Source organism: Micropterus salmoides, unplaced genomic scaffold (genome assembly GCF_014851395.1).
Source record: "Micropterus salmoides isolate LMB-PRFRI ecotype aquatic unplaced genomic scaffold, ASM1485139v1 Ms_hic_scaffold_10, whole genome shotgun sequence".
NCBI classification, from domain to species: Eukaryota; Metazoa; Chordata; class Actinopteri; order Centrarchiformes; family Centrarchidae; genus Micropterus; species Micropterus salmoides.
Genome location: NW_024040041.1, coordinates 10,179,759 through 10,195,885, shown reverse-complemented (window position 1 = coordinate 10,195,885; position 16,127 = coordinate 10,179,759). Strand labels below are relative to the sequence as shown.

General features: G+C 40.9%; 2 protein-coding genes across 2 annotated transcripts; one reads left to right on the top strand and one right to left on the bottom strand.

Moving 5' to 3' along the window:
* The first annotated feature begins 1,607 nt into the window (after positions 1-1,607).
* cpsf4 (cleavage and polyadenylation specific factor 4) lies at positions 1,608-6,724 on the top strand. The gene is made up of 8 exons (XM_038695489.1): positions 1,608-2,033; positions 2,187-2,237; positions 2,874-3,026; positions 3,201-3,296; positions 3,467-3,560; positions 3,787-3,859; positions 4,006-4,167; positions 6,195-6,724. The coding sequence occupies exons 1-8, from the start codon at positions 1,931-1,933 to the stop codon at positions 6,261-6,263; spliced, it is 801 nt and encodes a 266-aa protein (XP_038551417.1). The 5' UTR covers positions 1,608-1,930; the 3' UTR covers positions 6,264-6,724.
* A 398-nt stretch (positions 6,725-7,122) lies between these two features.
* Positions 7,123-9,721, bottom strand: atp5mf (ATP synthase membrane subunit f). The gene is made up of 4 exons (XM_038695544.1): positions 9,603-9,721; positions 8,460-8,567; positions 7,433-7,549; positions 7,123-7,273 (listed from the first exon to the last, which is right to left on the bottom strand). The coding sequence occupies exons 1-4, from the start codon at positions 9,652-9,654 to the stop codon at positions 7,245-7,247; spliced, it is 306 nt and encodes a 101-aa protein (XP_038551472.1). The 5' UTR covers positions 9,655-9,721; the 3' UTR covers positions 7,123-7,244.
* Between the last annotated feature and the right edge of the window lie 6,406 nt (positions 9,722-16,127).

The window sequence follows — 16,127 nt, the reverse complement described above, 5'->3', positions numbered from 1 at the left end:
CAGTTGCTGTGTATGATCATTCAGTTTGACTGCAAACTGGTGCAGAGTCCTTTTAAATAAACATGCTCGCAATGACGACGCTATGCTGACGTCAAGCAGGTATAATGTTTACTATGTTCGTTAGTTTAGTGTGGTAGCATGCTAACATTTGCTAAATGGCGCTAAACACAAAGTACAGCTGATTGAAAAGCCATTGGTTGTGCATTTATTGGGTGAATGAAGGTTTTGACCCGAGTGTGTTGCTAGAGAAAAAGGGATCACTTAAGTGATTATAATTCATCCTGAGGGGGACAGGAATGTCTGAACTAATTTTTTTAACAAAAATTTCAACTCACTCAAAACCACAAATGTTAAGCTCATGGTGGCACTAGAAGAACAGTTGGAGAGTCATCAAAGTCAGTAGGATTCATCGTCTAGTGACTGAATGTCTTTACTTACTTTAACTTTAAAGGAAATTAATCCAAGTGCAGGAATCCTGGACGTGACATTCTCTACTCAAATCAGATGCTGCAGGACATAAATCAATAGCATCTGTCCATCTTTTGTTCTCATCTTTTGACTCAGACTGACCACCAGGGTCAACTGATTAACACCTGTAGAGTTGTGTATGGTAAACACTATATGGGGCAGCGACCTCTTTCAGAACTGTTCTAAGTTTTAAGCACACTCAAAAGAAATTCTAGTAAAATCATTAAAACCGTTGAATGGCTTCCTGGCCCAAAACATTAGGCTACTTCAAGCGGTAGCAGAGATCAAATCCCAAGCTGAAGCTGAGTTTTTATGTAGGCCTACTGGATGTTGTGTTTAGCACGCAAAACCCAAAGTATTTACACACATATGTCATTCCAAGGTCAAAATAACTATTACATCCAAGTTTATGGTTGAGAGTATGAAAGGTATTCAACATTATGTCATGAAGGTATCAAGTTATGCTAAATTTAGAGCAAAATATAAATTCAGGGGCATAAAAACCTATATAAATTATTTGTTTGAGAACACTGAATTATTTATTAGTTATATTATAACTAAATGTGTTATTTGTTTTTTCTCCACACCTCCCAGGCTTTATACATTTCTTCTTCTATGTAACAAATTATTTCTTTACCAGTTTGATCCTGACAGGATGCAAAAGGCTGATTTGGACCTACATGTAGAAAATGAAACTGAATATTTAAGTGTGAAAAACGGAAAAATATATAGATGAAGAATATAAAAAATGGACTGCGATGGACTGGCGACCTGTCCAGGGTGTACCCCGCCTTTCGCCCGATGTCTGCTGGGATTGGCTGCAGCCCCCCGCGACCCTGTACGCAGGATAAGCGGTTGATGATGGATGGATAAAAATGTAAATAATCGGATATGAGTGAAGTTGTCATGAGGGGGTGAAGGGTGTGTTTGGGAAACTTTGGCTCAAGAAGTCAGTATTTCTAAAATTAACTAACTAACTTCACCCCGGTAGTTACTTATACGTCTGTTATTACATTCCTTGGTTACAATGCTAATTTCTCAAAAAAAAATACCCATACAGAAATAGCTTTAAACCAGCTAAAAGCCCACTATCCTGTGGCGTGAACTAACCCAGCCTCTCGAGGATCGTCTAGTCTTGCCTTAATGCGTGAGGTCAGAGGTCAGTCTGCGCGCCTCGCATCGATCCACTGTGAGAACAAGGAGCAGCAGTTCGTGACAAATTAAAAACTACAGACCGACCAGTGTTCATGGCTTTTCCTTAAAACAGTCCCAGCACGCTACAGAGAACTGCAGTTATTGTGGTTTCTCATCGGGGAGCTCGCAATTTGTTAGCTTATCGGTTAGCATAACTTAGCTAGCCTCGTTAGCTGGCTAACGAAGAAAACACTAGCGCAACTTCAAGCTAGCTAACGGAAACTGACATTTCTTCGATCGGTGCAGTAAGTTACAGACGACCGCAGCCATGCAGGACTTACTGGCTACCGTGGATCACATCAAGTTTGACCTGGAACTCGCTGTGCAGCAGCAGCTAGGAGCACAGCCTCTGCCCTTCCCCGGCATGGACAGTAAGTGTTAGCTGCTACTTAGCCGCTGTAGGTAAACTGTGATCAGAGTGAACGGTAAAACTGACGGTAACGTTAGCTAACGGCAGGTTGGCACTGTGCATGTTAGCTTTGTGTACCTTTCTTTATTAAGGTTGTGTTATTGTGTCCCTGCAGAGTCCGGATCAGCTGTGTGTGAGTTCTTCATGAGAGCAGCTTGTGTGAAAGGTAAAAACACAGTAACACTTAAGCACCTGTGGAAATAAATAAAGCAGGCTGAAATAAGCAGAATGAGACATTGCTTTTTAAAAGAGTATTTCACAAACGGTAGAGGGACAGTTTTCCTTTTATTCTGTAGTATGAGTCGAGTGAGTCGAATTTTTTTTAATTAGACACATCTCAGCTCACCAGCCTTTTTTCAAGCAAGTAGATCTTCTTATATTAAATCAGAAGCTAGGATATACCTTTCACAAATACAATAAATTAAAGCCTACAGTGGGGATAGGTGATCACTACAACTCACATTTTAGAATGGATCTCAGGAAACAGGTCAGTAATAGTATTTTACATGTGTTTGGGGGGCACACTGTTGTGCGAGGCATGAGTGGTTTTCCTTTCAACAGGATGACAAACTAAAAGGTGTGTTTTACCTTGATAGTGTGTTGGATGGGTGCTGGTTCTTACAATCACACTTTATTTGTACAGCATCAAAGATGGTGCCCCAAGCGCTTTACAAAACAGGGTTAAAAACAATGTTAAAATGAAAATAATAAATACTGGTACAGACACGGTCTGCCCAGCGGGTTTGCATTAGGAAATTTGTGCCGTCGTCTGTGTTGAATCTCATTTTGTTTCCACTCCCAGGTGGGATGTGTCCGTTCCGTCACATCAGTGGAGAGAAGACGGTGGTGTGTAAGCACTGGCTCAGAGGACTGTGTAAGAAGGGAGACCAGTGCGAGTTTCTCCATGAATACGACATGACCAAGATGCCAGAATGCTACTTCTACTCCAAGTTCGGTTCGTTGGCTCAGTGTTTCATAAAATCACTCAGATGAGCTCGATGACTGTATTTTCCTTGTGACTGTTGTTCAGCACCCAGTGTTTTTCTTCCTCCTGGTCAGCTGTTAAGTGAAAGCTCTGTGGTGCTGGTTGATGTTGTGTGTTTTAAATGTTGTGTGTTGACCCTCGCAGGTGAGTGTAGCAACAAGGAATGTCCATTCCTGCACATTGATCCAGAGTCCAAGATCAAAGACTGTCCCTGGTATGACCGAGGCTTCTGCAAACACGGTAGGTCCTGCTCAGCGGTGGACATAAACACTCCAGCAGTAATGATATTAACACCCGACAAACTTACTGTTTATACACACAGTCTCCACTGCTGGTTTGATTTTCTTCATCAGCAGCAAAACAACCTCTTTACTTTCTGTTGTGGCTCTTCTTCCATCTTCCTGTCTCAGGTCCTGACTGCAGACACAGACACACAAGACGAGTGATCTGTGTGAATTACCTTGTGGGCTTCTGTCCAGAAGGGAAGTCCTGTAAATTCATGCAGTATGTTACCCTTTTTATTTGATTCATAACAGATTCAGTTTTGGTGTGAGATATTACAGGTTTTGTCATTTTCGATTTTTTTTCTCTCTCTGTCTTATTTATGGGATGATTTATGCCATCTAGTAAAATATTCTTCAGACAAAAATATTAAAGCAGCAATAGAATAAAGAAAATTGGAGACTTCACCTTTCAGTTATGTAGATTTTAACATCTACTTCTTCTACAGTCCTCGTTTTGAATTACCTATGGGAGCTTCTGAACAGCCTCCTCTACCACAGCAAACCCAGAACCAGACAAAGGTAAACAGATAACATCTGCAAACACCAAACACACACGTCTGTATGTATAAATCATGGGCTAATAGGACTGCGTGGATTCATTTCATTCATTCAGGTAGTAGAAATCAAACTACAAACAATTCCTCTTTGCTTGTTTCCCGTTGCAGCCTGTGCCTACCATCGGTCGCTCGTCGCTCTCTCTTATCCAGCTGACCAACTCCAGTCCAGGTCAGCGGCCGCAGAACCACATGCAGATGAATTCTGTTCCGCAAAATAACATGACTGGCAACAGAGGGCCTCGGCCGCTGGACCAGGTCACCTGCTACAAGGTGAGTCACCTGAACATTTGTCTGCTGACGTGCCTTTGTGTGTTCAAAATCAGTTTTAGATCCTTTTGTAAATACAGTAGTTTGATATTTTGCTTAATACACTTATTATTTTTCTTGCTGGGTTAGATAAGATAAACACCACTCATGTCTGTCAAGTAAAATGAAAATCCAACTGGCAGTCATTTACATGGTTTCTTAGAAGGTAATGTGTGGAAAAATGCTATAATGTAAGAATGCTTTCTAAAATAGACATGATAATAGATTATATTTATCAATTCAAAAATGCAAGGAGTGAACAGAAGGAAAAAAACTAAATCAAATCAATATTTGGTGTGACGACCCTTTGCCTTTAAAACAGCCCCAGTTCTTCTAGGTACACTTGCACTTAGTTTTTGAAGGAACTCGGCAGGTAGGTTGATGGAGACCTACCCTCAGTCCTTCTGTGGATTTATCAGCCCCAGTTGCTTCTCTCTCTTCAGGTAATCCCAGACAGACTCAATGATGTTGAGATCGGGGCTCTGTGGGGGCCACACCATCACTTTCACATCACATCAGGACTCTTTGTTCTTCTTAACGCTGAAGATGGCTTTCACTTTATGTTTGGGGTTGTTGTCATGCTGCAGAATACATTTGGTGCCAATCAGATGCTTCCCTGATGCTATTGCATGATGAATAAGTATCTGCCTGTACTTCTCAGCATTGAGGAGACCATTGATTCTGACCAAATCCTCCAGACCTTTGGCGAATAACTTGCCTTCTGCTGCAGCCAAATATTTTATATATGAATTTTCAGTCCAGTCCAGAGCGACTGCTGCCATTTTTTCTGCACTCCAGTTCCTGTGTTTTCATGCATAGTTGAGTTGCTTGACCTTGTTTCTATGTCAGAGGTCTGGATTTTTTGCCGCAAGTCTTCCGTAAAGGCCATTTCTGACCAGACTTCTCCGGACAGTAGATGGGTGTACCCACTGTTTTCTGCAGCTCTGAGCTGCTGGACGTCTTCAGATTGTGAAAGGAAATAAGCATGTTCTGTCTTTCATCTGCTGCAGTAAGTTTCTTTGGCCAACCACTGTGTCTATGGTCCTCAATGTTGCCCGATTATTGTGCTTTTTCAAAAGAGCTTGGACAGCACATGGACTGCACTGGAAACTCGTGTCTGCCTTGAAATGTCTGCCTGTGAGAGACCTTACTGATGCATCTTGTTGCTGTGCTCAGTCTTACGAACGTGTATGACTTTTGGCAGTAACTTGTCTTCAGCAACCTCACCTTGTTAGCTGAGTTTGGCTGTTCCTCACCCAGTTTTATTCTTTCTACACAGCTGTTTCTATCTCTGTCAACCTACACATTGAATTTATGATCAGGGTGGTCACACCAAATACCGATTTGATTTTATTCACTTTTGTTCAATTGATGAAAATATTTTTGAAAGCGTTCCTCCTTTACAGCATTTTCCCACAGCTGCCTAAAACCATTGCACATAACTGTAGATAGGATTGTAATGCTTGGGTTTGATATTTTAACACATCTCTTGTAAATAGCAACATATACCTAACCATCACAAGCCTACTCTTCATTTATACTCGTGTTTGTATATTGTTTATATATTTTACTGGTAAATTGCACTGACCATTTTACAGGGATTACATTGGAGTTACTGGAATCTCCTCAGTCTGACAACTGCTCTTGGCTCAGCATCAGTCTGGCACGTAACCCAACATCGAACAGCAAATTATAGTTTTAGAAAGAAAATTAGGGTCCTCTATACGATCTGGTGAAAAATGGCTTTACATGAATACCACATTTTGAGACACCAGGATCAGTAAAGTAATTTTTGATCATCCACACGGCATGGTACATCATCTCATAAGCGTGAGGATTTGCATCTTTTCTTTACTTTTCTGCTCCAACACACTTAAACATCCTTCTTAATAGTCTACCCGTGTAAAGCAAAAGAACACTGTGTATTTCAAGCTTTCTTTTAATAAGGTGCCATTAATATCTTAATTCTTTTTTCTTCCTTGTATCTATAGTGTGGTGAGAAGGGTCACTATGCCAACAAATGCACTAAAGGCCATCTTGCCTTCCTAAGTGGACAGTAACCTTCAGCCTTGATGTCACCTAAGCAGAGGAGACGAGAGGAAGAGCAGCAGAAGAGGAGGCCCGTTTGCTCAACCGGCTGAAGTTGAATTTAAAGACTTTAACTGCCACTGTTGTCACGTCAGGATGATTTTACACAGGCACTAGGACAGAAACACAACAGCTATTTCTATCTTTTTTTGCCTCGTTCTAACCGTGGATACATGGGGGGGAAAAAAAAAAAAAGATCAGAAAGAAGCTTCGCCCTGTGTGGCGATGGTGGACTGACTCGAGGGTTAGTGTACAGTTTTCTACAATGTTTGTACTGCGTAGCACACTGAATATTTAAAGACATCAAACCAAGTTTCCTTGGGTCGTGTGACTGCATCAGTGACACCAGACCAGTGGTTCTATTTTGCGAATTCTAGTAAATCTGTCCGACATTGTAAGTGAAATAAAACAGAAATGTGATCAATGCCAGTTAGTACTCAAACTACTGTAATTAATCTGATCCCGAATCCACCCTGCACTTTTGTGGTGTACTTGCAATTTAAATCTGTTTAAATTTTAGACTAACATCCTGGCTGGCAGTAGTCCTTTAAGTTTTTAGATCTGAATACACAGATTAAAATCTAAAGAGACTGGGGGGACAGCAGTTTGACTCAAAAAAAGGTATCTCACAATATCCTTTGTGTTGTCAGTGGATACAGTCTAGACTTGTTTAAATCTGTACAAACATTCTTACAGATTTACCTGTTAAATTCACATCACCAGAGCAGTGAGGTGGCATTGGATTGCATTTCCACATGCTTAACAGGTGAGAACTGTAACTATTATCGCAGCTGAACTTTAAGCTGAATTCACACACCCCCAAACATGATATCCGATAATAAATCTTCATATTTTTTATTGGTTACAACAGTCACATATTCAACACAGAGCTGAGAGTAGAAAGAGCGGGGGAACAAAGATTCAAGTTCAACCCCTGATGGCTGCTGAAGGTCTTAGTGGTACTTCCTCCAGCGATCGTGTTCTGAAAGAGAATAAAAAAGATGTTTTAAATGTTCTTCACATTGGTGAGGTTTCGTAGCTAGTTTGAGACGAGTTCAAAAAATATCATTTAAAAGGAAAACTTTGTAGAAAAAAGCTCAAACATAAAAAGACAGGAAGTGAATGTTTAGGCATGTCTTACTGATGTGGTCATATTCCCACAGGTAGCTGATGGCCACGTAGCCAACCAGCAGCATAGCTACACCACCAATGCCTCCCTTCTTCACGTTAATGTACTTGTTGTAGTATCTGTCGTGGCCTGGAAGAGAGGGGGGCAAAACAAAGCAGCATAAATACACGCCTGAAACCAATAAGGCAACATGCTACACAGTGGCATCCTCAGATTATAAAGATTTGAGTGAGCTAATCAAACCTGTGAGCAATCTTCATGACCTGAACACAAATGCTGATTTTACAACATGTGACTAGAAATGTTAAGAGCATGTGTAATCTTTGCTTGTGAATAAGGAGTCACTTATTTAAGTCCCTTAATGAGCTGGGAATCGATACATTTTCCCGCCCTTTGTCAATTAGCCATATTCACCAGTACCATATCATACTAGGAGCCTGATATATTAAAGTTAATCAGTGCTTTAAACAGCAGTTCTCCACTTTCCAAGTACAGCAGTGGAGAGCTGTGCAAACAGTCACCTGCGGTGTTACTCCCCAGCCATCAATATATGCATTTCACAAAATTTTTCCTAAACATTGATGTGACAAGGCGCATCACCTTTAGTTGGGAACTACTACAAATCGCAGCATGGAGCATTATGTTGTACATGCTGATGAATGAAAGCACAACTTACTGCATTGAAAAAAAGATGCGATTGTAATTTAAATCTGTGTATGAGGAGAGTATGTTTTCTTGTGCTGCTGACAGATTTACACCCTTTTCCTACCCAAGGTTTAGGATTTAAGGTGCTACAAATATAATTAGGAAAAGGAGAGATTTCTAATACCTGCTTCAGCTGCTGTTTTATTAAAAATGGTTAATGGTATTTCAAAAACATTTTACATTTCATGTATTTCACACAAAAGCTATTGAAAGAACTGCAAACTACTCTACTTTCTGTGATAGAACTGAAGCAAAGGAAACAATATCGGAACCGAGTTCCTCCTCTAGTTTCCACAGCTCTTCATAAAGTTTTAGTGAGAACAGGTTTCCTCACCCCGGCGGACGGCTGAGATGATGCCATTTGGAGTGAAGTCTCGACCTCCAAGCCAGCTTCCCAGCTCACCCAGTTTCACGTCCATCAGTCGCTTCTCAACCACGGGAACTGGTCACAAGTGGAGACAGCAAGGACACTTTGATTACACACTGAGCAAAACAAGCCGTAGATCCAATATGTCTAACGTTACCAGAGCAGGAAAAAAAGATTGGTCATTTGATTGATTTGACTATTGACTGATAACGTTACACAGTTATAATTGTTTAAATAGTTTCAAACAAAAATGACAAATTTCCTGGTTCCAACATTTGTGGCTTTTTTTTGTCTTGAAGTTATTGAATAACGTTACATTTGTCTTTTAGACAGACAGTATGACGACGTCATCTTAGACTCAAAACTATTATTCCAGAAAATAAGTGGCAGACTAATTGATCCCGAAAATAATTATAAGTTGCAGCTCTAAATTGGGTAAAGTAGTCAACAACTCCATCCTCTGAGAAGTCGTAAATCAAGCAAAGTATTCAGTCTACAAACAAGTTTAGTGGTTCAGCTTTGGCCCCCAAAGTTTAACGGTATACTGAGGGGCCACATTTGAACCAGGTGTGTAACGTCAGGTAACGTTGTATTACAGCTGTTATGAATTAAGTGGCCCACCGTTCAAAACACATTGTATAGCAATGCACCACCTTTCGCGTTGTATTTTGATGTGGTAAATCTATCTTAAGTTTAAATTAACCAAAGAGAACATCAGAGTTTGGGCTCAGCTCTGTTTGCATGCTAACCTACCGTGCAAACTAGCCAAAAGAAACGGTTACATCACGTAAATATGCGAGAACAACATCATTATGAAAGTTTCGTCCAGACTGCAAGTAAAGACTACAAGTTTCTGATGTCTGAACCCAGCAGTTAGTGTCCAAAAGCCGCTCAAGGATTCATTTAAACTGACAATGACACGCAAAGTCCTTGACGTGACTCAAAGGAGTCCGTGCGGCCTTCAGTCGCACAAAAACCTCCAGGTGACCCAGTACGGGTCTGTCCGATAGAAGAACACACTCCGTCTGAGAGAACATGCAAAAACACAAACAACTAATCACTCAATACAGAAAATGTCTTCTTTTTTCATCAGAGGACACGCATAATTACCTGGTCTGTCCGCCATCTTGACTGGTGCAGAGAGCTCGCCGCAGGGAATCATGGGTATAAAAGGAAGAAGTGCATTATGGGAGAAGAAGTAGTTTTTTAAACTGTCCGCTAGAGGGAAGCAGAAGACATGAAACCAAACGATTGATAATTAAGGCTTCTTTGCATCACAACACTACACAGAGCAATGGCACACTGAGGGATCTTGAAGACGTGTTTTTGAACATGCACGTAGTTGTCACTTTATTAGGCACACCCAGCGCCGTTAAATAATGAAATGTCAATCTTATTTAACGATTCTGGGCACGACTGGCCTATCTTAAGCTAATTCAGCAGCACTACAATAGATCCTTCATGAACAGAATTTTTTTCACCATTTATCAACTAAATGATTCATTAAGTTGGGACCACTGCCTGTCCCATTGACGCCCACCACTGTATGCTTTTTTAAACACAGCTTTGTTTTTAGTATTTTTGTGTGCACAGAGGGCAATACATATGGTATTTAAAACAGATGGATTCAGTTTTCACAATACATTTCTGCTATATCAGAGTTTGTTTTGCATTTATGCATTAATATGTTCAATGTGATTTAAAAAGACTCCAACCTAGCTACCTATAGGTATATAAATAAATGTTTGTTTTCTAATTTTTTTGTACAATTCCATGTTAAACATCTCTCCATTAAAAAGCATATAAGTGAAATTCTGACCTGAAGGGCGTCTCTGATCAATAAGCAGCACAACAGCCAGTAGTACTATACATAATGTACCTGAAGATATAGTTAAGATCTTATTCAGGCTGGTGTTTGTGTTTTTGTGTGTGAGTAGAAGAGGTGGTGCTGTGGTGGCTAGTGGTAGTCCCTTCTCAACACACCCACCAATCAATACACATCTCTCTATCTCATCTCTCTCTCTCTTTCTCTCTCTCTCTCTCTCTCTCTCTCTCTCTCTCTCTCTCTCTCTCTCTCTCTCACACACACACACACACACACACACACACACACACACACACACACACACATACACTGAGTGAATTAGGGTGTGTAGTGGTGGTTTTGGCCTTCATCCAACACTGAGCAGCAACCTCTTTCCTTTATTAGACTGATTTTCCTGCTGCACTCTAATGACATTCATTAGATGAAGGACTCATATAGATGTCCACCACCCACCCTGCTTTTTTCCCTCTTTATCTTTTTCTGTGCTTTCCTCTCTCACTCACCACACAGACACACATATCTACACCCATTTACTCAACATATCTATAATACTTTTTTTTTTTAGATAGAGTACATGCAGTTCAATTCATGTTACATGTTTGTGCCAATTCATAACAGAGGTTATTTCATTGCACTTTTCATATAGTGCAGGTCTAGACCGTATTATTTGTAATGTTATTTACAGAGACCCTCCATGAGCAAGCACTTGGTGACAGTGGCTTACAAGAAAAATTCCCCTTTAACAGATAGATACCTCAAGCAGAACCTACACTCAGAGTCGGCGGCCATCTGCCTTGACCGGTTGGGTTAAGAGTAGTGTTGTCGTACTCGTCTTAAGACCACATATTGATGGTCTTGGTCTTGTCTTGGTCTCGACCGCATTTGTACTCGGTCTTGTCTCGGCCTCAGACATTGAGGACTCGGGATTTTATTTCAAGACCAGTCAAGACCATAACTTTGGGAATATCAATAAATTGCTTTTGCATTGTCTGATTTCTTAACATCTTAACTTTGATTGGAAATAAAACTTGTTGCTTCAAATGTAACCAATAACCCTAATTAATGACTGTCACCCCTCCCTGCGATGCTTACTTTGAGTGTACTCTCAGTGTTTGTATGTGGGTGTTTTAATGGGAATGTGGATCTTTCAAATCAATTTGAGAAGTACCTATGATCTCGTTCCACATTTAATTGCGTGCCATGCAAGGCAGGGAACTGGTCTTGGTCTTGACTCCGTCTTGCCCTCCCTCAGTCTTGGTCTCGACTGCTCTCAGCCCCTAAAAGTCTTGGTCTTGTCTCGGTCTCGATAAACTCTGGTCTTGGTCTTGACTTGGTCTCGGTATGGGCGGTCTTGACTACAACACTAGTTAAGAGAGAGAGAGCAGGAGGAAAGAGAACACACAGTGGCACAATGCAAGACCCACATAGAGATATGAAATAATAATAATGGTAATAATAGTAACAATAATTGTAGCAGTGGGTGTTGAGCAGGAACATGGGGGCAGCAGGAAGCTTGCAGCCACAGATCCAGACTCCACAGCCCCCGAGACAGAAACACCTGCAGAAAGCGACAGAAGGAGAGAGGAGAGAGACAAGCAATCACAAAACTAAGTTGAGTTAATAACATGCTTTAATGGGATTGGAACACATACAGATGGAGAGGGAGAGGAGGAGAGAGGAGCTCTGTGCAGGAAGTCCCCCGGCAGTCTAGGCCTATAGCAGCATAACTAAGGGATGGTCAAAGACAACTCTGAGATTCCTCACGGTGGTGCTGGAGACCAGGGCGATGCCATCTAGAGTAACTGTATCTTTAGATAATGCATCTCGGAGGTGTTTGGGGTCCAAGTACAATAACTTCAGTTTTATCTGAGTTTACCTTCAGAAAATTACAGGTCATCCAGATTTTTATGTACTGAAGGCTCGCTTGAAGTTTAGCTAACTGATTGGTTTCATCTGGCTTGATCGATAACAATAAAAGTTTATGGAGTGCTTCCTAATAATATTTCCTATAGGTAGCATAAGGTGAATAGGATTAGTCCAAGCACAGAACCTTGTGGAACTCCATAACTAACTTTGGCATGCATAGAGGATTCATCGTTAAAGGGTGACTTAGGAATTAATTAGGACAACATCTTTTTCCATTTGATCTAGAATTGAGTGATCATGCCACAGTCAGCAGCAGTGAAACAGAGCTGCAACGTTATCCATGCAGGTAATTGTGCCCCTTCAAAGTACGTCCGCTAAAGTGCTTTTTTTTGCCACTGCCAGGTTCAGATTGTTATTATAAGTGTCTGACACATTATGGAAAGGATCCCTACAGCGATATACCTTTTTGCAATCCTTTTGTTTAACCACAACAGTTGCTATATCGCTCTCATCAAAGCCACCAGACTCCCTTGACAAAAACAGTGCTTGTCCCAATTGTTGTCCCAATTAGTCACATAGACACAAAAAATGTGGTCCAGGTCAAAAAATGCCGAACTTACCCTTTATCGTGTACAGACTGAGATCAATCTGATAAATAGGACTTAAACATGCTTAGAGCGGTTCCTTTAATGACAATTAAATGTTCAGGTCTCTGTAATAGGATGTGATGGCCAATGGTGCTGAATGCAGCACAAAGATCTAAGAAGACAAGAGCAGAGACAAGCCCTTTGTCTGATGCAATAAGAAGGTAATTTGTAATTTTACCAGTGCTGTCTATGTGCTATGATGAACTCTAAATCCTGACTGAAAATCCTCAAATAAACTGTTATCTTTCTACAATAAAGTCACACACTGGATCAAGAGCGGGTTTTAAAGAAGAGGTTTAATTATAGCTACTTTAAAGGGCTGAGGTACATAGCCTGTAAAGACAGATTGATCATGTCTAGTAAAGAAGTACTAACTAAGGGTAAAACGTCTTGGAGTACAAGAGACAGGTTGATGGCTTGGATAAAGAAGTCATTTAAGTTTGGTGAAGATCGATGGGGGCAAAGCAGTCTAAATATATATTAGGTTTTACAGCTATATCTAAGGTTCCTGAGTTTGAAGATAAATCGATACCAGTTGAGGGCAGGAGGTGATGAATTTTGTCTCTAATAATTACAATTTTATCATTAAAGAAGCTCATTAAGTTGTTACTACTGAGGGCTATAAGAATACATGGCTCATGCCTGGCCAATTACCTACAAAGCACACATTATTTGCTCTGTGTGCGTGTGTGTTGAACATGTATGAATCTTTACCAAGTTTTGTCTTTGATGTCAATGTCTATGAAGCTCTCTTTACTGCATGTTGACCCAAATGTATGTATGAAATAATGAGGTGGGATATGATAATATTATACACACAAAGCTTTGTCACAACTGCACCTGCATGTAAACTTAAAAAACCCCAAAAAACTTTAAGCCCAGAGCTAATATAATGCAATAAGCCTAAAGTGAAACCATTGTGCAAGTGCCTTAATCCTGCATTCTTGCTAATGGCCAGCAGGGGTCGATTCCAGTGGTTGCAAAAAGAAGCCGAACAGTCCCACAATGGGCAAGTCCCACTTCTTTTTTACAGTCTTGAGTGAGATTGGTGAGACTGAACTAAACCAATACATTTACAGACAGACAGACAGATAAACAATGTGCTGTAATGCGTTATAAAGCTCCACAGCAGAGGGAAGCAGCAGACTCAGATGATACTTTTCTGTAGGTTCATCACTATGAACAACCTCTTTCACACACAAGTGGTCTTGAGATTGATGGTTAATATAAAAATAGTGATTATAGCAGCTTTAATTGTGGCAGATCACAGAGACACTTTCAATCTATGTGCTGATTTGAATGTAGCCTATAAATGTCCAAATGGCACAAAAAGTAGCCCAAATTATCAGATGCCGCCCAAAAACAAAAAAAATGTTGCCTAATTGGACAGAAAACATCCCAGTCTGGTTTCCCAACTCACGCCTCCAGAGGTGGCAGACTCCCAAATGCTCATCAAACGCCTGCACACACACACACACACTCACACACAAACACACACACATACAGAGACGTAAACACACAATGACAGACTGACACAATTGACAACCATGCAGACATGGACACACACACAAATTTAATTTAGGTTGTAAAGGTTACCAGCAACACTGTAACATAATCTCATTTAGGGAGTAACCCCATAAGCAGAAATGACCCTGTGGTTCAGGCAGGTTCACCAGCTTGTTTATTAGTTTTGTTTGTTTGTTATGGAGCTGCCTAGGGCACCACTGCACTTCAGAGTCTGTACCAGCTACACACACACACACAGACACACAAAAGCACTAGGGGATGCATTATTTTATTCCACCTCAAGAGGCAGGTGCCCTCGAGGTCTGCCACTGAGACAGCTCTTTGAAGCTGATGGAGTGAGATAGAGAGAGAAAGAGCGGGGGAGGGAGTGGTAAGAGAGGAAGTTGGGTTGTGTGAGGGGGGAGGAAAGACAGACAGGGAGAGGAGACAGGGGGAATGAAAGGGGATGAGGGAAGAAAAGAGATGAAGACTGTAAGGAGAACAAAGCGAGGAATTGGCAGCGGAAAGAGGATGATGGAGGGAGATGAAGGATAAAGGAAAGAAACGAGGAGAGGACTGAGCCCATGTCTCTGCACACGGCTCTCTAATGCACATGACCTTTAAACAGCACTCTTCCAGTCACTCCCTGTTCATCCATCCTTCATGCACCACATTTTCGTTCAGTTCATTTTTTTAAACTTTCCCCTGTGTTTTCTTTATAATCGCCACTTTGTTTCTCTGCCCTTGTCAGCGATTTCTCTTCTTCCCCATCTGTAACTGTCTCTGAACTTCCTGTTTCCTCTCTTTCCTCCCTCCCACAATGATTTCTTTCCTCCTCTATTTCTGCTCTCTTGCCCTCAGCCTCTCTCCCATTTTTCTTTCTTTTAACTCGCGTGTTGTCATGAATGTCATCTCCTCCTCCTCCTCCTCTCAGTTACCTGTATTTTTCTTTTTCCTATTCGGTCTCCTGTTCGAGAGCTCACAGGTGGACAGATGATTAAAAAACTGACAAACAGATAGACACGCAGGCAAGAGGAATGGGTTGTGGGTAATGGGTTTATCAACTGATACTGTTACTATAATAATCTAATTAGAGATATGGAGATCACCAGGGGAGCTGCTAAAAGGAGCCTGCTGGCCTGATGAGTGTCCCAGAGGAAACGCGTGTGTATGTAGGACAGACATAGAGGAAAGACACAGAGGAATAAAGAGAGAGAGAGAAAGAAGATACTACATGTGTAGAAAAGCTCCACAGGGACCATTTCATTCCTCACTGATAATGGCTTTAGCCACTAAATCAAACTTTCCCATTATTCACATTCACTCACACACTTTAATGTAATAGGCACTAATGGCACATTGACTAATCGAAGCTACACTTCTGCAGAATACAAAACAGCACAATGAGAAACAGACCTGCAGTACTCTAGTACTTTAAGTAAGTAATTTATATTTGGTAGTGGAATTAGTGCTAGAATTAGTATTTGTGGAGAATTTGTAGAAAAGCCTGCCCACAGCCTGCAACGCACAGGATAATTATCAGGAACTGTACTACTGGTGTACCAGTGCAGTACCTACCAACACATATATTTAGTACTGGCGAACAAGATGTGAAATTATGGAATAACAGGATAACAATTCGGGATATTTTCTCATAATGCAAAAGCCCTCTCTAGAGAAAACATGGCAGACTCCATGAAAGAGCACGTGCTCCTTCTGTAGATATAAATGGTTAATTCTAGTAATGAAAACACAATTCTTATTTTCAGGTGATTATGCACTAATGAAAAC